The sequence below is a fragment of the Teleopsis dalmanni genome, chromosome 1, assembly GCF_002237135.1.
Source record: "Teleopsis dalmanni isolate 2A chromosome 1, ASM223713v2, whole genome shotgun sequence".
Lineage (NCBI taxonomy): Eukaryota > Metazoa > Arthropoda > Insecta > Diptera > Diopsidae > Teleopsis > Teleopsis dalmanni.
In genome coordinates, this window is record NC_051846.1 from 80,773,801 (window position 1) to 80,796,549 (window position 22,749).

Genomic DNA, 22,749 nt, shown 5'->3' on the forward strand with positions numbered 1-22,749 from the left:
TTTCAGGCTGACTGTGAACCCGCAACTATACTTTTGTATTAAAAAGTGGAAAATAATACCAAATTAATTAAAGGTTAACATTTTTTATTCCTATTATTTGAACTTTACACAGCTTTTATTTAAACTAAGAATGTAGTCGACTAAAATATGTTTTTTCATATTTTTACAGCTTACATTTTTCAGAGGCGGTTATTTTCCTGAAAAATATGCAGATATATTTTAGTATTTATATTGTAATTGCTTTAAAGGTTATGACATGCGAAAGATTTAGTTTTATCAATACAAACGAAATAATGTATAATTTTACGACTATTCTAATAAAATCTTTTATATTATTTTGAGAGTTTTGCTTTTTAACAATTTTCTTTTTAACAATTTTCTAAAGGTTTAAAGTTCTTTTCTATATTGCATGATTATTACTATAATTACTAGTTGAACACTTTCTGCAAATACTAGTTGAACAGTTTCTACAATTACTAGCTGAACAGTTTCTGCAAATACTCGTTGAACACTGTGTGCAAATACTAGTTAAATAGTTTCTGCAAATACTAGATGATCACTGTTTGCAATTATTTGTTGAACAGTTTCTGCAAATACTAGTTAAACAGTTTCTGCAAATACTAGTTGAACACTGTCTACAATTACTAGTTTCTATATATATTAGTTAAAAATTTTCTGTATATTTTAAAATTTCTCACTAGTTTTGTAGATTTTTTTTCATAACTCGATAATTCGGCTGTGTCCGTATAATTCAAACTAAAGTTAAAACTTCACAAAAATTGTCTTCTGTTGATGAGAATTACTAATTTACTATATCAGTTGAAGATGATAACAACTCTATATTCTGGCGTTATTTTTTTCCCCGTTTTATCAAAATATATTTTATAAAGTTTCAATACAAAATATTGAAGTTTTCGATAAAATTACTAAATTTATAGCGTTAATTAATTTCTTTTCTTCTCCATTTAAGCTTGAATTTAATCCTAAATTTATTAAAATTTGGACAAAATTTTTTTCTTTTTCATTTGAGCTTGAATTTAGTCTAAAATTTATTAAAATTTAGTCAAAAATGTATGAAAATTAATTCAATTTCAGCTAATTTGAGAAACTTTCTTCCTCTTTTTTTTTAACTTTAAAATAATTTTATAGGGAGTATAATTTAGTAACAACTTTTATACAGGTTTAGTATAAATTTGATAGGGAGTATAATTTAATAGCAGCTTTATACAGGTTTACTATATATTATATATTAGTAGCTACTATTTGAGCTACTAATCATAACTTAAAAAGAATACTTGGTTTATTTAATTAAACTGCAATTTTCAATAAATATCCATTCCTAGTATTCTAGCTTTTTAAGAGCTAGAATTTCCATTCAAAACACACACTTGTGGAGTGATGAGTACCGAAACATATATAATCTAATCATATTTCTTACATATGTATTTACCCATGAGTTTATATTTTCTTTAGTTCATTATATTAAATAAGAGAGTTTTTTTTACCATTTAAAAACTTTTTAAACTATGGCAGCAAAAAACTGAACCCCACTTTTTGTTAATTTTGATATTTTATGTTGGCTACTATTCCAACCTATGACCTGGTTATAGCTTTATTGCATAACTTCTCTAAAAGCAATTTATAGGAATTCTTGCTTCACAAATCAAGGAGGGAATGTTAACATGAAAAAAGCATGTTCTAAAATAAAGTCCGAAAAATTTGGCGATAATAATAATAATATTCTAAATATGCTATTTATTCGCATATCTCTTTCAAGTTTTTTTAATCATATTACTTGTATAAACCTCTAAGGTGAATCGTTAGTCTGAATCGTTTAAAATTAACAAAATGGAATGTGGATTTCCATTGCTTAGTGAAAAAATGGTTCGTTCAAAAATCATCAATATCTCAAAATCCATTCAATAAAAGAGCGTAACTCATATACCGACTTTAAAGACCGATTGTATGATAGAAAAAACAATAAACACATTTAAAATAACATATTATCATACAAAAAAAAATAAAACAAAGTTTTACAAAAATAAAAAAAAATACATAAGGTTTTCCGCAATAATGATGAAACAATTTGCAATAACAATAATGAAACGTCATAACTTCCAATCCCATAAATATCTCCCAAAAATATCAGTTATTGGAATGAACTCTTTTTTAAAATGTCGGTAACTTTTTGACAGAAAGTTTAATGGTACCGTGCTTCTGGAAAAAATTGATAACATACTTCTTCACTCGTCTATTCCACTATTTTATTTATTAATTATTATAAATAAAATATTTTATTTTATTGAATTTAAATTTTTTCAAGCTTATCAGGAAAAGTAAGTATAATTTTATTTTTTATTATTTTATGGCTCTAAATAATAATTATTTTAGTTTAAAGAGCAATGTCGATGATTGTGTATCACTCAAATAATATATATTACTTAAAGTAATGAAAAATAAAATTTAAATAAATTTATATATGACTCGTCTTCTTTAAGAAACGTTGTTCGTGCACTGAATGCTTAGGACTTATACCTTTAAAATGGTCCTTCAGGTCTAGCCTACAGACAGTGTCTCATCTGTGGTATCACAAGGGGCCATTATTTGTGCTCAAGTGAGCTTTAGTGCACAAGGCTGCCACTCCTAACCTATATATGACTATCCTTTTTCAATGTGTACTAAACATTTTATTTAGTAGCAAAAATTTTATTGTAGTTGCAGCTATGAATATTATGAATAAAGATTGAAAAAGGTTGAAAAAAGTTTGGAATTAAAAAATATGTTTTTATTATCTTTTTCTTGCAACATTGCACACAAGAAGATAGAAATAGTTTTTGTTAACTAGCAAAACAGATTGTTAGAAAAATATAAATAATATTTAAATTACATACAAAATATAAAGAATTAATTATTCAAGCATCCCCAAAAATTTATTTGGTATAAAAAAAAATTATTTTTTGAAAAACCGGAAAAATATGTAATATTTAAAATTTAATTGTTTTGCAAACTGTAAAGCTATCAAAAATCTTTTTAATGGAAATAAAAATATACTTTAACCAAAACTTTAAAATAAATATAATACATCTTTTTTTTGGCATTGATTGATTTTGTGAAATTCGCCTCACCGAACTTTGCATGTTAAATCAAACATATGATAATAACATAATGTGTATTAAAATGTACACACATAAAGAGGCTTCCGACATAATATTTCAGTTAATCAAATATTGGTTTTATGGTTAGCAAATCTCTATGTGGATACGTACATGAAGGCATTTTAAAATATATGAGGATAAATATTTGAAAATGAAAAAGCTTAACAAACACTTTTTACTGGTATGCTCCTAACAAATCTTATATATGAGTAAGGATAAGTACGTGGAAAAAGTAATTAATTGTTTTAAAATTTAAAACGAAGAAGAAAATTTTCTCATTTTCTTAAATTGAGTTTAAAAAGATAAATTAATATGTTACGATAAAATTTTGAATTTTTTTTATTAAAACTCTTAATTTATATAAAAATATTAAATTGTACAATAAGATAATGAGGTATTTAAAATTAACATTTAGTTTTATTTTAGTTTTTTTTTATTAGATTTAAGTTAGTCTGTCATGCAAATATTGCTATTTAAGATATTTAATAACTTTTTCGATACATTAATTTCATTATGATTAAATCACTCATACGCACCGAACAATTGGCTTATGTAAATAAATTTTTATAATAATATATCTCACAAAAAAAAATTTTCATAAAATAAAATAAAAAAAATGTATCTGACACATATTGTGCATTAATAATTAAATATGACATTAATTATCGCTCTCATCTTATGTCGCATTTGAATATTTTAAATTGATGCAACGATAAAAGTGAAATTCATTTATTAATTAAGAGATATTTAATTAACCCTTCTTTACATAAAATATTAAATGCTGTCATTTTACATTATTACGGTATATAATTAAGTTATTATCGAAAAAATTCTCAGTATTTGTTATTGGTTATTCTGTTTTATTATTGGTTATTAATTTAGTGACGATATTAACAAATTATCGCATGAAATCAATGTAATAAATTATATACAGATATATTTTACATTTATACACAATTTATGCAACACGTAAGTAATTAATTATAAATTAATTACAATTTTAATAAATAATAAAATTTAATATTTTATATATTAATTCTTTCTTGCCAAGAGTGACGCATCTTTAAGGCGAAACGAAAATATTTAAAAGTTAGACGGATTCGAATAGCAAGGAAAAGACAAGAGACAAACATTTTATATTTAAGAAATGCAAATATTTCCTTAGACCACTGATGATGAGAAACAGCGTTGTATGGTCAGCCAAATTTCAATAAATTAAATTAAATTTTTGTCCTTGTCATTTATTCTCTATTTGAATCCGTCTAACCTTTAATAATTTATATTTTAAGTAAATAGGTTTAATTTTTTTGAAAAACATTTGAATACAAGTTATATTATTAGAAACTATTAAAAACTATTGGAAAACAAACAACGCTATAGGTATGAGTGGTAATCAAAATTTAAGAAAAAGTTTTTTATTTTTCTTAAAAATATATATTTAGGTAGTACAGGTTATTATACATAGTATCTCAGTATAATAACTACTAATATTTCGTCCCGAAATGTTTGATAAGCAACAAATTTTTAAAACGAGTTTTGCTGCCGTTTCCTTTCTTACTTCTTTGTATTATCATCAATATATTTTAACATGTTAAATATTTCACTGCACCTAATTCTATCTTAACTTCTCCAAACCTCTCTTTTTAGATTTTTTGACCTCTAAATTGTTACATCTAAGTGCAGTGCGCACAATCTGTGTTTTTACAAACATTCATCTTATAAAATAAACCGCATTTGGGTGAAAAAGTTTTAATAGCTTAATGATAACTAAAATTATGTAGACTATATTTTTGTCTTGAACGAATTTTTGAACACAGGTCCCATGTGTTTAGATGGGTTAAATAATTAAATTGTAATGAACTGTATTAGAAATGCATTTCTCACAAGGAAATGATGCTAAGTCATCAACAGTATCATTGCGAGCCAAAATCAACAACATTTCCCTACATTTAAATAAAATATCAATTATATGTGAGCACATATAAGCATAGTATATTATGTATTAATTAAAGAAAACATTTTAATTTATTTAAATATACTTAGATCAACGTAAGAGTATTTAAAAAAGAACAATAAATTTTATTTGAGTGAACAAACTGTTAACATTGAAATCCGATTAAATAGAATATTTTAAGTCAATTTAGTTTATTTGATTTCCGTTAAGTCATTTCATTTTAAGCATAAAAGCATCAGATTCTTTTAAGTGAATTTCTAAAATAATTTTAGTTTTCGCAATCAAATAACTTTATGTGATATTGTATTAAAATAATGTACAAAATATTTGGATAATATCGTATATATAAAATAAATTTTATTAATGTGAAAGTAAAGTAAATAATATTTAAATTATTATCACATTTTTACAATACTTCGAAGGACCCATTTTTTATGATGAAAGGATAAGGTGAAATATAATGGCCTTTTACATCGACCAGACTTTGGCAGAAAATATAGTAATCTCATAAATAAATGTTTGTTATTTCTTTTATCAATGCATATAAAAAGTATCTTTAAATAAATAAAAATGTTTCCACCTTCAATGCTTGCAGTACTTTGTGTCACTCAAAAGTGCAGTCAACTTTGGTGCTTGCACTTTATCGCTTATTTGCTCGTAATTCCTGATGTTGGCCATTGCAAATGTGCTTTGTGTGTGTGTCGTTGGTTGTATGTCGTTTTGGCCATTTTTTTTCGAACGAATACTGCAACTACTTCAGACGCTCATCGTAAAATAAAGAAAAATAAATTAAAATTCGAAAATTCTTTAAAGAGCTGCCAAGTGTTGCAGTTAAATAATTTTAGTGTTTAATTACATTTAAAAAAATATTGAAATTATCACGCACGAAAGTGCTTAGCAAATAGGACATTGTACCGAAACGGCGCAAGACTTGTCTAACTCTTCGGTCAAGGCAATTGTGCAGAATTTTGCTTAAGCTATTATTGAACTTGTCTTTCTGCTATAAATACATACATCACTTAAAATAAAGAAACTGTTTTTTTTTTGTTAAATGTATTTAGTATATTGTAAATTAATTAAGGGAACAAAGGATATTTGCAGATTCAGTGCTTAATAATTTTTGCTTTTATTACTTCTTAATGTACATGCAAAAAATAATGAGTTAAATAAACAATGAAAATAATAATGAGAGAGAAGGAACCATGGTACAAAGTGACATCAGATCTCTTGTGCTACCAATTGATATAGTCTTATAAGTTAACCTGGACAAATTACGGTTGTTATTTACTTATAATATCTATTTTATAAATAGAATTTTAAGGAAATAGAAAGAACGTACGAAGATACTATCATATTTGAGGAGTATTAATTTTTTAATGTAATTTTATTTTTGTCACTACTGAAGTAGATGGTTCACATCACATGAGTTTGATAATAATGTTCACTCTAAACTTAATAATAATTTGTGAAAAACAATTAATTTCAATTATTAAAAATATTAATAATATAGAATTAATAGAAATATATGTTTGTGGTTCCAGCATAGAACCAATTCGGTTTAGAACTTCTTTATTGCCCTAATATATAATCGCATGTTATTAAAAAATATTGTTATCTTGAAGTTTATAACTTTATTGCTTTTTTTTGTGCATAAGATGATATGAATATATAAGTACTTAAATAATGGAAATTTACAGAATATCCAAAACTTAATCCTAACTGCAATAAATATTTTATACTATAGTTATATTACAAAATATTAGAAAAGGCAGATACAAAACTCATTGTGTTCATCTTAGGTAAAGGTCTTATGATGTTTATAGCCAGATAAAGCAAACTCTTAATATTAATTGAATTTAATTTTATGTAATTGATTTAAATATATATGACTAGGCTTGATAGTATCAATACTAGTTAGAACTTTTTCGGTACATGTCAAGTATTTAATTATATATTAATGGTTGGTTAGGATGCGCTGACTCTGAGCTTCAAATTTTACACGACACGAGTTTGATTCCTGATACTTGCAGTCTTAAAATTATATTTACGAATAATTCAACATAAGAAATAATTCCAAGACCGCTGATGATGGATGTTTGGCAATACTTAAAACAGCTGTATGGTCAGCCAAAAATTCAATTAATTCAATTCAAAATTCAAATATTAAAAAAATTAATTTTTGTTTCTGTAGTTCACTACTTTTCGAAAACCCCTTTATTAAATATTGATATAATGTTGTTTTAGAATAAAAAATAATGTTGTATTAAATCCGTATCGAATTACCTAAAAATTAAGGATATGTATTTTATTGCACTTTTTTCTTTAATTAAGAAATAAAATAGATCTACAAAAATCTATACAACTACGAATATGTATGTATTCAACCACAATATATAATTAAATAAGTAATAAAAATAATTGAAAGTATTAATATCTTTATCAATATGATTATACACATATTTAACCATAAATTGCTTATTAGGCAACTTATGAGATCTTAAGCAGCTTACATTTACCAGGAATGCTTTACATATTACGTTCGATTTATCGCATTAGACATTATAATTAAAACATTTGATATTTATACAATAATCGGACGTAAAAGTCTCATGTTTTTAAAATTTTTTTTGTCTTTATTGAATCGCTTTTATTTAAAGCTTAACAATAAGTTTTAGAATCTTAAGAAACTAATAACTTTATATTACAAATTATTTTATATGCACATACTACAATGAATTATAAAATGAATTGTAAATTATTTTAAGAGGCCTCTGAGTAAGTAGCCCGGGCTTACTTACAAGACATCACGGTGCATAAGTTGAATAGTTTTTTAAATAACTTTAAATTACTGGAAAACATATATAAGAACCAGAAGAACGTTGTATAAAATTTGGTAATACAGACTTTTTACGGTCGCAGTACTAATAATTCATTGTAGTATGTGCAGTTTTCAGATAACTAAGATAACCATATTTTTTAATTTAAAATGTTGACATTAGTATATATATATATCCTAAATATATTATATATATTACATATTAATAAGATAAATAAGATAACCATATTTTTTGATTTAAAAATGTTAACATTAGTAACACTTCGTTCAATAATGTGTGACTGACACATAGATGACTAAATAAATATTTTTTTTCGAAAGTAGCAACCTTTTTAGGCTTACTGTCAAAATCATATGTTAATCCGACCATTTGTTTAGCAGTTACAGTGCTTTAAGTGACGCTACTTTTGAGTTTTCAAAAAAAAAATTAATTCAAAGCAATTCCGTGTGCTGATTTATCATTGTTTTTTAATGAAAAAAAATACTGTTCAATGCCAGGAATGACTTGAAAAACATTATTCGGACTCCGTTCCATCAAAAAGAAGCATTTCTTATTGGTATGCCGAACTCAAATGTGGTCGTACAGACACCGATGACATTCCATCTACTGGACGGCCAAATGACGCTGTTATTCCAGAAAACGTTAAAAAAACACTGAAAATCATTATGTCCGACCGTAAAGTGAAAGTGAGAGAGATTGCTGACATTCTACAGATATCAGCAGGCAGTGTACACACCATAATACACGAACATTTGGGTATGAAAAAGGTGTTTTCCAAATGGATAATAAAATATATAATATATAATATGAATAAAAACGAATTTTGGCAAAAAAATGTGTTTTAATTAGTTAGTCACACACATTATTGAACGAAGTGTTATATATATACTCTAAATATATTACATACTTTATTGCCAAGTTTTATGATTATATATATAAAAATTAATAATAATATTAAAAATCACTGGGAAGTAACAAGGTATAAAAAATATCAATTACCAAAATTGCCAAACTTTACTTTTAATTAAATTTCTGTATATTAAGTTATTTTTTTTAGTAATCGTATTCTTAATGTAATATAAATTTGTGTATTTTGGTTTTCATTTTCTAAGTGCTTTTTTTGATAAAATCCTTAAGCAATTAGTAGTTATTAGTAGTCTTATCTTCTAAACCTAATTTAAATATTTCATAATTTTGAGATTAAAATCACTGAATTTTAACATTTACTGAATTTCTTATCCAATTAAATTTACAAAGCATACTAATTGGAAGAATAAAGTTTAATTTCATATTAAAGATATCAAACTTTTAAAAGAATGTTACAACTTAATTAAAAGTATCAAAAAACCAAATATTTGTTGTTTTTTTTGTGATTTCAAAATAAACAAGTGATACTTTTCAATTAAGTGAAATGAAAATTAAAACCAAACAATGGTGTTAAAAATAAAAATTATTTAAACTAAATTAATAATAATGAACACAGAGCACAGAACACAGCATTAGATTTAGAGACTTCAGAGACTTATCTCGCAGCACTCGGCATTAAAAATAAACCACAAAAAACCCTATGATGAAATGTTTTATGGCATTACTGTTGTTATGATTTCAGTAGTTTTTGTTATTGTAATTAGTTTGAGTGCCAAACGAAGTGATACAATAAAGCTGTTCACAATCTCATAAAATAGAAAAAACACAATAGTATATACGTAAATATATATCATACTTGTTAAATATTGCTGTGTAATTTCAAACTGGCCTAAAGCCAAGGCGGAAAAGGAATAAAAGCAATATACCACTTAATGTTTTTAAGCTATTTTATTTTTTTTAAAAACATACAAATATTTTTAGTTTTGATCCATTTTTATAATACTTTAGTATAAAAAACAATTTTCATTAAAAAAAATATATTAATGGAAGTAATGTCACGATATTAGTTTTGAATTTTCTAAATTTTTATGAAACATAAAAATACTCATACTCCTATTAGTTTTTATTTTTTATGGGCTTTTAATATCATATTCAGGTTTCATTTTAGGATATAAAAATCAAATTAATGGATTTAAGTAAAACATTGAAGGTACTTTGTGAAAAAATTATATATAGCACACATCAATAATATATATAAGGTCTTATACATGTAAATAAGATTTAAAACATATATTGTGAGCATTTATGGCAAGATATACACTTATAAAAATCTTCTTTAAATATTATTAAAGTAAATTTTCAATCTTTGAAGTCACGATCAATGTAATAGATAATATAGATAATAATAAACGAGGTACTAGCTCCCACTTGAGCAGAGTACTACGAACATGATTGATCTTTTGTGCTACAACAGACTCTAACCGAACAGAAGATATTCTGCCTTCCGAATGAAGGCTAAATGTCGGCCATTGAGGACCTTCTAGTGTCGGAAGGTGAGAGTAGTTCCCGAACCAGTGACCTCGTCCTGGCCCAGATCAAGGCTGGGCAGTCACTTAGAATGTGGCTGGATGTCTCCTCTGCTTCTAAGCAGAGTCTACACTCTATCTCTTCGAACAGACCCATTTTGTTGAGGTGGTAAAGTAGTCCGTGGTGACCCCTTAGATATCCCACCAGCAATCAATATAATAACTCTTTATACAAACTTGTTTCCAATCACTTTTTGTGTTCAAAATCACTACATATAGTATTAAAAAATAAAGATATTTAAAAAAGTATACAAAATGTTTTTATGACGGTATTAGTCTACACTTATCGGCATAAGTATTTTGACAAAATAAAAATAGTGCATTTTTGAGATTAACTTTGAAATGGCTTTATAAAGAGTTCCTGTTTGTATTTTTATTTTTATTTGTAACTAATACAAACATAAAAACAAACAAACAAATATTTTTTCATAAAAGCTTAAAAAGTTATAAATTAATCAGTAATTTCATATGTTGGCATAAGTATATAATACAAGTATATATGTTTTGACAAGTATATAATACTAAGATAACAAAGTTTAAACTTAACAAAAGTAAAGAAAGTAAGGAGAATTCAGTAAAATGTATAACCTACTTTGGCTTCAATAACATTTTGAAGGCGTCTCGCTACTAAATCCACTAAATTTGGAAAAATCTCTAGAGACATTTCTTTTCAAAGGGAATTGACCTCAGAAACTGTCTTCTCTCTAGCGATGTTAGACAGATCTGTGATATGTTCTCTTGTAATATGCTTACAAAAGAAATGGCCTAATAATGATATTGTTTCGAGGTTGCTAGGCAAAAAATATTATAAATACTTAGTTCGCTCCTGGGTTCTGTTAGCTCTAAGTAAAAACAGAAGTTCTGTGATTAAAGCTCATGTAGATTTCAAAATGAGTAATGATAGTAATAATAAACTAAATAACAAAAAAATTTGACATAAATATGTACAAAAAAGGACAAAAAAAATAAAATTTAGATTTAACTTTGGCGACTTGTGAACATTCTACTAATGAACTAATGGAGCAGCTAGCATTGCTTGCATTTTGTTCGGTAAACTCATGGTGATACCTTATGATTCAGTTTTTAATAATATATTAAAAATGTTATATTAAATAACGTATAAAGATACTTAATAAAACCCAAATTTAATTAGGAAGGCATTGGCTATTAATGTTGAACCGTTTCTGCTCTAGACGCTCGCTGACTGCAAAAAGGCACTATTTAGGTTTTAATCGTATATTGTATTTAACTTTGACCACTTATCGCTATCATTTCTTTAAGATGGTGTCATCGGACTAGGTCAAAACTGCCACAGATATCTGAGATTTATTTAAAAAATTGTTCACCCAGCTTGATGCTATTGATATGTTAAGTTTATTTACATTGATTATTACAAAAAAGTCTATACTAAGTTGCGTATTAATGAGGCGACAGACAGACAAGCATAATACATACCATAATATATAAAATAAAATAGCATAATACATAAAATGGTGTAAGTAACTTTGATCACAACGAAAAATATAATTTTATTTCATTTATACTTTTTAACCGCAAACATAACATTTAAATAAATATATTTTTTACCAACATTTTCAAAATAAAGGGTAATTACTTTGTTCAGTAATTACAGAGTAAAGAACATTTATTTACATATACAATTAAATGCTTTAATGATTAACAAAACCACAAATTAATCAATTACCAAATGAATGGATTTTCATGTATAATAAATTAGAACTGCTGCCTGTTTCTATTTTATGTTTTTATATATTTTCATATTTATAATAAATACATTTTTTTTATCTTACATGTACTAACATATGGAAAGAAAATATATGAAATTTATATTTGTTAAAAAGCTTAAATGCTTGTAAAAATAATGTAATTAAATATTTTTTACGATTCAACATGCAATAAAATAAGGATTATTGCACCAAAAAGGTCATTAATATAAGTTGATATGTGTTTAAATATAAGTAATGAAAAGTATATGTGGTTTTAATTTAAAAAATTAAAAAAAAATTAAACAACAATTTTATAAAAATCTAAATAATTTTTTTTTCCTTAGTAATAAATACAATGAAAACTTAATTGAGCGAACATTTATTATTATAATACTATGTTCAGACAGCCAAATTTCCTTAATTTCGTAAAAATAAAATTAAGTTAATTTCGAAAGTGTTCATACTGCCTCAAATTAAGAAAATCATATGTTTTTTGTTTATAAATCGAATGTCAAAAATTACAAATTTTAAAAATTGATTATTATAACTATAAAGGATGGCATTCAGTAGTTTTATTAGCTTTAGTGAATTTCAGGTATGTAAATTATTATTTTTCACTCTATTTTAAATTAATAACACAGTTACAGTTCTTTCCCTATATTTAAATTTAAAAATTTGCACTACTTTTAAAATATTTTCCCGGTTTTATTAAATACACAAAAATAATATATCGTAAAAATCTAGATAGTTTTCACTTTAAGAAATTTGTGATTACTATTATTTACTTATTTACAAAAAAAAATGTTTATTTTAATTCGTATTCAATCGCTCTGGAGTTAGTCGAAAAGCTTCTTCATAAAGTATCTAAACAACATTTGAAACAAGAACACTTGCATTTTTCTCTAGTCTTAACCTATCAAAGCATAGGATTATAGAATTGATAGAATTATTAATTGAATAAAAATAACCAATTTTTATAAACTAACGAAAAGAACAGAACGAAAAACATTTTACATACTCTACCGATATACTAGATTTCTTACTTAGCAGATATTGTACTTTTGTACTCTCTAAAACATAATTATTTACAATTATATTTAAATTATTTTTACTATTAATTTTTAGACAAATATTTATATATTTCAAATGTTTATTTTCATGAAATTTTTGGTTTTTTTTTAAGAAAATATAAAAATCATATGTTGATATATTTCGGTAAATAATGATACAAATGTATTACAAAGTGATTATAATAAGTAATTTATTGCTTTTTAGCACATTTCGGAATACAAGAATACGGTTGTAATAGATTTTTTTATAATATTCTTTGTTTATTTGTATTATTTACTTTCAGTGGAGCAAATTATTAATATATTATCCTATTTAATTTTCCTATAACCTAGAATAATATGTTTAATTTTAATATTACTCGTAGCTGTAAAGTAATTTAATCATTACATAAAATTGATATTAACTTAACTTAAAGTTAAACTATGAATCCACTAACTGGGGTATTTTAGAGTTTAATTATATATCAACACACTCAAATTAAACAATTCATTGGTCTAATAAATACCTAACAAAAATTTTAAATTTAATATGCAGCAAAAGTATTCCAAAGTTAACTGTAAAGCATAGCTCCTTCCCCACATCAAAGTGGAAGAAATATTCTCGCCGAAGTCCTTGCCGAAAGCAGTTTAATTTATTTCACGCTTAGCCAATTATGCTATAACATTGCGTTAATGCAGTATTCCACTTAAGGAACAGTTCAAGGACCAACTTTGCACAAATACCGCAATATATTATGAGAAAAGTAAAGCTAACCACACCTGCTGATGACTAGCAGATGAAAAGTTAATTTAAAATAAAAAAACATAGTTTCTAGTTACGCAAACAATCCAACTCGAAGCATAAAAGTTAAATGCTCAGTTGCCAATTGATTTGTCTTAATTGCCTCGATATGAGCATGTCTAGGCAGAATTTTCGCAATCAAGCGTAAATTCTCTGCTTAAGATTGAAGTTTTCTTCACTTTGGAATTCATGTTGATTTTATTTCTGATTCATTAATTTCGCTAAGTTACTTTGGTGAGTTTGTTCATTCCAAAATCTTACATAAGTAGTACATAAGAACATTAATTATGCCATAAAAATTTTTTTCTGCAAATAAAATGTAAATGTTATGTTTATATAGAATTTGTTTGCTACCATAGGAAACTGTAGGTATTACTTAGATAAGTGGAGCGTAGATAATATTTATAAATGTGAAATATAAAAGACCCCATTGTATACATATAAATTATCTAATATCACAGCTTAGTTATTATAAATTTGAATCGGATGTACTTCTATATATACTATAATCTTAACATCTGAAATCAAAATTACATAAATTGATTTATTATCGATGTAGAAGAAAATTGAAATTGAAGTTGCTAGTCCTTAACTTATATTTTGGAATTACTGAGAAAAAATCACCTTATGTAAATATTGTACCACAATAATAATGATGAAGATTATAAGTATTGGGAAATATCAAGAACTGCCGTATGGTCAGCAAAAAATTTATTAGTTTAAAAAATTTAATTTTCGGATTTGAAATACCCCAGCTATTACTCCATTTTTTTGCCACGCAAATCTGTGGACCGGAACTTTATTGCGAATTAAATTGGTCTAGAACTAGGTCTCTGATTAATGAATGGTTCTCAGCCGAGAGAAGTCGTACTGGCGCGGCAGTCGAAGTAACCGTCAGGCTAAACAATTGGATCATCCCTACAGTTATGGTAAGAACAAAGTTTCTTCTCTTCAGCAGAACAAAGTTGAGATTGCTGGTGGTCTGTCCGAAGAGATGGAGTGTCGACTCTTCTTAGAAGCAGACGAGACTACCAGTCACATATTCTATGACTGCCCAGCCTTGATCTTACCTAGAAGAAGGTCACTGGGAGGAGAGCTGCTCTCCCCTTCTGACAATAGGAGGTCCTCAACTGCCGACATTCTGGCCGTCATTTGGAAGGCGGACTGTCTTCTGTTCAGTTAGGGTCTGTTGCAGCACAAAAGGTCAATCTGGTCGCAGTGCTCCGCTCCGTTGGGAGCTAGTACCCCGTTTATTCCTCCATTTATTACTCCATTTTTTATTTAAAGATAGATTTCTTGTCAAAGGACATAAAAATGTTAAATAAAGTTATATAGCGGGCTTTTGTGGCTTGTATAAACTACGATAGTTTTCTTTTTAAAATTAATAAAAACACAGCGCTATGTATATTAAATAATTTTCTCTTTTATTTCGTTGAGAATTTATCAGAAGAATTTATTCATAACCGAACTAGAAACGTATCTCTAACTCCATTTTTTAAAACTAAATTTTCGAACGTTAACATTTTTTAAATTCAATTTGTAAAACATGATTGCTGAGATAAATAAATGTTGACGCTACAGATAAGAATGACATAACAAAAACAATATATCGTAAAAACCTAAAGAAATAACATTGATATATATTTAAATAAGTTAATAAAAAAGACAACATATTTTCATATGTACTAGAATTTTTATAGTAACAGATTTGTATAAATATTATTTCTCATACATACAACACCAATGGTTTTGTTTTCAGCACTGATGTGAAGTCTCATAACATTCGAGGACTTCTGGTACTCATTCCTAATTTTCGAAACCAAATTCCAAAAACAAGTCTTCAAAAAAGTCTTCATTCGGCAGTAAAAGCTGTTGCGTCCTTAACAAAACCGTTTTTATTTTAAATAATGGAACTATCACTTGCAGATGATCGCGTTATGAATATTTACTGCTTTCCATGCGGATTATTATAATAGTTTATCAATCTACTGAGTTTCTATCACCAATTTAAAGAATTCAAAAAGGGAGAGTTATAGATTGATTTTATTAAAATCATTGAAAACTGTTTTCTTTTTTAAGAATGTAACTTTTTACTACACGAACTGATAACAAAGGATCAGTTACAACTGTAATGCACCTGTTTGCAATAATATGACAAGAACAAAAAAATTATTGAAAACACATTAAGACACAAAAAATATATTTCTCTATGGAATCCCACACAATTCATCATAGTCAAAAAGTAGATCGTGTCAATTAGCGTGAAGAACATTTCAAAATGTTTAGCGGCTGTGCATCAACTGTCATATATGAATATAATGTCAACACCATATATGAATCTGTATATAATATATTTATTCAAAATACGACAATACGACTTTTTTTAAATAAAGTAAATCCAACTAAACTATGAATAGGATACTTTTTTGTGAACGAGTAAAATATAATTTATCTAATATTAATTTTGGTCAATAAGCCGTTATGGATACACTTTAAAAAACTGAACTGAGCTCTAAATTTTAACAACTTTCGTGAATATTTAAGGTTGTATCATACTATTAACATACTTGATGTTTACTTTCAAGACTGAAATTTTTGATATATCACGCAATCTTGGAGAATATGTAACGCCTCTATTTCTGTCGACAATATAGCTGTTAAACACTTGGTTTCATATTCGTTGATTTTCCTAACAATATAACTTGAACGCAGTCTTAAAGAAATGAAGCTACGAAAAATAAGTCGCTTTATATATGGTTCTATACCGGGCGCCAATTTATTATCTTTATTATAACGTTTTTATGAAACAATTTTTCTTTTATTATGAACCGTTTTTCTATAATCATCTTTTAAAGTAAGCTTTCCTACCATTTTTTTTCAACAAAAATAGACACTTTTGTTTAATAGGAATTATACACTCATAAATAAATAAAAGCATAAGCCAATTAATATTTTACAATAATGTTTTCTACAAAAATTATGGAAAATTTGTCATGAAAATCATTTTGAACTACCTGAACCTCGGAATCTATGTTAGCTTAAATCTTATTTTAGAGAAGTTTCGAAAAGTAGTGAACTACAACAACAAAAACTATTTTTATATTATTTTTATTAATTGAATTTTTGGGTGATCATACAGCTGTTTCGAGTATTGACAAATGTTCATCATCGCGTATTGACAAATATCATGTATTATATTATAATAATATATTATATATTACATTATTTATTTATCATGTTACAAAATAATATTAATTATATATATTTAATTGAATAAAGACTTTTATATTTCTGAAGCTATTTTAATGAAGAGTTTTAAAGACATTCCAGGGTTCTTAATTAAAAGTTTTTTTTTGTGTGGACTGTTGTTTAAAAACTTTAATAAATCTCAATAAAAATAGACCCTCCTTCTAACGATTTAATTATAATACTTTGTAAAAATGCATGTATACTATATAGTATACCTTATTTATATATATCAATACATAAGTCATTTATTAGTATACATTACTCAAATAAAATCAATAAGCTCGTTTTTATACCTATACGCATATTTAGATGTAGGTATATATATGTGTATATATATTTATAATATTTATCTGTAAATTTGAAATTATTTAACATTTCATGTATACTTATAAATTAATTTTGTATATATTTACAAACAAATCTACAAATTTTTGTTTATACATTTTGTAAATTTTAATGTAATTTTATTTTATTTTAAATATTTATGCTACGCATTTCGTTTAAATTCAAGCTAAAAAGCTAATCAACCTTGTACTTCTTTACTCTAAAAATTCACAGCTTGAGAACTTTCAAAAGACATATTTAAATGTATAGACATATACCTATATATGTAAAATTAATCCCGCTATGGATTTACGTAAAATGAAGGCGTGGGTGTGTAGTAAGTTGCATAACTATGCAACTTTATTGCAAGGTTAGCTTTGTAAATATTGCATAGCAACACTTCAAACAAATTTAAAGGATAATAAACAAGGACGCTCACAAAAGCCCTCATAAAAATGGTAAAATTGTATTGCACGAGTACACCAGTTCTGAAAGTCATTTTGCTCCAACGCACGGAGACGTGATTGTACACATTAATGCGCGATTTGATCCATGATATTCGAGTAGCGTTTAAAATTTGAAGTTTTGGACGAACATTTGAACAATTTTTCACGTATATTACACAATTATTTCTCAAAGACACAAATAAAGCGGAAAAGATTGTCTAAAATCCCTTGAAGCATTCGGTAAAGAACAAAGTTTAGATAAATTCGTTAACTCACTTTTAACTATTTACAGAAGTTTGCATGACTGCTTTTAACGATTTGGATACATTTTCATCCTTCTTTTTTATTTTGCTGATTCGTTAATATATCGATTTTTGTATTAAGTCACACATTTTGAATAAACTTATAAAGGTTACAAATATGTAAAAATTTACAAAAAAAAAAACGAGAATATGCAAATATATGAAAACTTTTTATGTTAGGCAAGTCAATATATAGTAAAAAATGTTCTTAACTAAATCATAGAAATCTATACTACACAACTTTAAAATTAAAATCTTAAATCTTAAATTTACTCAAATAGATGGGTCTAACAGAATTAGCTATTGAAATTAAATTCCAGCAAATGTTTTTTATTTATGTATTATTATGTATAAGTATATGTATTATTATGTATAAACACATAGTTACAAAGTTCGTGGTACATTGCTGAATCCATTTTACATTTAAATGGATAAGTTAAAAATAAAAATTTAAGTTATTCAAAATTAATAATAAAACAATGACAAAAAAAATTATTGTATTTTTCAACATTTTTCTACATCAATTATAAATTTTATAAACAATGTGTACATATATTTATCCACTATGTACTATTTACTATTTATGTTCTATGACCAAAAGGAAAAAATTGTATTTCCTTTTTTTACGATTTTAATTAGCAAATGTATAAAAAATTATTTGTTAATGAACTACAAAAAAAGTGTTTCAAACATACATATATGTATCCCTATGAAGAACTTTCAAGACCACCCGTGCATGATAAGTCAATTAAATGTTATCAGAGGATAACTTTTTTAACAGAAATAAACAAAAATGATATTTAAATAAAAAGTTTAGTAAGAATTATTTTTTCCTTCATTTTTAATTGTTAAAGCAACTTTCAGTAAAACAAAGAAAAATAAAATAAAAGATATTTTAAAAAAAACTCGTCCACAATATCCATAATATTGGTAAAGTTAAAGTCCTTCACGCTCACAAACATATTTTCACCTAATGGAAAACCTTTATAAACGTAAAGCGTGTTGTTTTGAGAAATTGTACAACAATCTTTTGAAAATAAAAAACATATTTATAATTTTTATTATCTGAAAATTATACATATATTACAACTGTTGTGGGTTAGATGAAGTTATAGACGCGGCCTTGACGCACCAAAACCAACTTGAGCACAATAATGCGATAACATGGATAACATTACTCGCCAGATCAGAAAGACAACCACAGAAGATATAAATATCTAGCTCAAAGAAAATCACGTTTCTTAAAACCCTAATGTTCGGTTACAACAATTGAAGTTAACACAATAGATGGCCTGAAATCGCTATGAATAGTATTCTCCACTTAAAAATAATAATGTGATGTCCACTAATATCCACATTTTAAAAATAAGAACTAAGACTTATGGTCTAGATTAGAAAAAAACAAAACAAAAAGTCTTTTGGGCTTCAGTAAACATGTAGTTCATGTACTTTCTAGAGTACTAACGAGGCACTATGCCATTGCGCCTATGCTTGAACTGTGGCGAGTTCTAACAAGTGAATTAGGCAGAGATTGTCAAGATGAGGATTAGGTAAAATTTATCAACCACTTTCTGTGTGCCTCTGTCCAGAACTCCAGACAAGGCGACTTCAATGTCTTGTGGACCGCTTTTTCACTGGCCTGGCAGAGTTAACGAAAGTAAACTTATCGAATGTCCTTAACTTCATCTGGAAAACCAAATGGTTTAACAAGGATAGTACACGAAAATAAAAAAGGCTTGCAACTCGCCTCTCTCGGCAAAATCTCTGAGGCCATCACAATAGGCAATATATGTCTCCGAGTAGAAGTACTGATAACTGTTAGCACGCGCCTTTTCAACCTAACCTAAACTAACCATCTATGTGAAACAAAAAAAAATTGAATAAATGTGGACTCCTTTATGCTCCACAGAGACACATACGTCCTATAAAGTAACTCATAAATGGAAATAAATGTGTGTTTGTCTTAATTGGTTCTTTATAAGCCATTTTCATAATATGGGTAACTTCTCAAAAGCTTATCGTCCTAAAGGGATTAAAAGTTTTTGTGTAACATCGATTAAATAAAAATGGTTAACTTTACACATCAATGTACATAAATATCCTTTTCAAAATTACATATATAAAAAAGTTTACATATGTTAACTGTTAACATCAAAAGAACTTAACAACAAAACAACAAATTTAAAGTAATTATGTACATAGGTATGCACAAGTATTATGCACAAATATATACAGTATTGACAGAATATAGATTTAATGTTTTTATATTTGAATGAAAACTTACCAATATTAACAATTCCATGATTGGTTAATTCCCAACATGATTGTAAGCGTAATATGCTAAGACTATGACTTTGTTTGGGTGAAAAGTAACCCAGAGCAGCATCTGTAACATGATAAGCCTAAAGAGAAAAAGCATGAATCATTAATCCGCACATTTAATTTTTAAATTTAATAATAATCAGATATAAGGAATACTTATAGTTAAAGTAGATTACTTGCCTGTAAAGAGAATTCATAAAGAGATGGCAACAGTTGCGCCACTGCACCCACAGCCTCATCAGCAATATTAATACAATCAGCCAGCGACAAAGAAACAATTCGTGGTGTCAGACATGCCCAAAGCCCCGCTTCGGTAACCTCGTTACAGCCAGCAAGTTCAAGCTCAAATAAACTCTGAAAATAAATATTTTTATTAACATTTAAGACTACACAATTTCTAACTTCATCAAAAATGTAAACTTGTTTGCGAAAAAAAAAATAAAAATGATGGTTTCTACCAAAACCAATAAATATACACATAACTTCAAATGGAAAAACCTCAATTGGTGTAAGTGCTTGCATTTTGGGGTAGGTAACCTTCACCCATTTTCGAAAAATTTCTGCTACAATATACAAAATTTTTGTTGGAAATTGTTGGTATTTTATCGATTGGCTTACATTCCCCGTGAAAATTTTGCAAACCTTTTGTGGCCAAGCTTTTGATTAGTCTACCTCAACACCAGAACTTTGCATTTTACATTGAAACACTCAACCATACGAGGTTCTTATACTGAACAGATATTTGCACAGACAGTTTATGTTCATGTAAACGCGATTTACTTGTGTAAATACTTATATCATCTATCTTAAATTTGGTCTGACCAATTTAAATATAATGTCTTTTTTGTTTGTTGAATTTATTCAGTATTCTTACTTTTAAATTATTAAACTATTCTACTTTAAAATTATTCGCTGACTGAATTTGATAGAATTTATTTATTTCCTAAATATGTATATATAAATTTAAAAAAAAATTTTTTTCTTAAATGCATTTCTTCATTAATTGTTTATTCAAAAATTGAATGTTATACAATCATATAAATTACAATAAGTTAGAAATATTGTATGCTATCTGTCTCTAGCAGTATGTACCAAGTCCTCACTTGTTCTTAACCCAGTCCAGTGTTGGATGTTCCTCAACCAAGACATTTGTTTTCTCTCATGCCGCGTTTGCCTTCGATTCTGCCTTCCACAATCAGTTGCAGCAATTCATATTTTGGACCTTGGATGATATGACCAAAATATCTCATTTTTCTTATTTTGATCATTTTTAAGAGTTCTCTATCTTTTCTTAATCTTGTTAGAACTTCTTCATTTCAAACGCTTCGATTTTGTTCATTGTTAGTATTTTTAAAGTCTAAGATTCCAAGCTACAGAGTATCATGGCCAAGACATAGCAGTTAACGTAGCAGATACGTAAGTTGATGCTGAAGTTGTTATTGCACGCCACCTTTTTGAATTTGTGAAAACGATTTCTAGCCTTCTCTAATCGACATATAATTTCTTGATCTAATGTCAACTTTTCATTTAGCCAGCAACCGAGGAATTTAAACTTAACTACTCGTTAAATAGCTTCAGTTCCAATTTTAATGTTACAATCGTTGTATGGTAGTCGTTTTTTACTGATAATCATGTACTTGGTGTTTTTGATATTCATGGGTAGGCCAAAATCACTACTCTTCACATTAACTTTTTCAAAAAGACGTTGTAGATCGTCTATACTATCAGCTATGAGTGTTGTGTCGTCTGCGTACCTAATGTACCTAATTTACATACATATATAGCTGTAGTTTATGCATTTGTTCTTACAGGAAGAGCAATTGGGATTTAAGAAATAACAACAAATTACCAAATCTCCAAATTTGAAAAGCGCAATGTAAATATGACATTGCTGCAGCACATTAGGATGTGGGGCCGCGTTTTAAATTTAACAGGACTTATCACCTGGTATTTATAGTAAAAACTATTTACAGACAATCAAACTAACGAATAATTCTAAAGATATAGGACAAAATCTGAAACCGCTGCAGGGTCAGCCAATAAATTTTACTTAATATCTAATTTATAATTTATAAATTTATAGTTTATATTTATTGTGTATAGTAATTTCTTAATAGCTTTACATACAA

General features: G+C 26.7%; 1 protein-coding gene across 1 annotated transcript in view; it reads right to left on the reverse strand.

The window, feature by feature from the left end:
* Positions 1-22,749, reverse strand: part of LOC119669600 (F-box/LRR-repeat protein 16) — a 78,138-nt gene that overhangs the window by 42,756 nt on the left and 12,633 nt on the right. Inside the window, exons 2-3 of the mRNA XM_038079569.1 lie at positions 20,801-20,974; positions 20,583-20,700 (exon numbers count right to left, since the gene is read on the reverse strand). Coding sequence (XP_037935497.1) covers positions 20,583-20,700; positions 20,801-20,974 — 292 coding nt within the window. The remainder of the gene's footprint in view (positions 1-20,582; positions 20,701-20,800; positions 20,975-22,749) is intronic.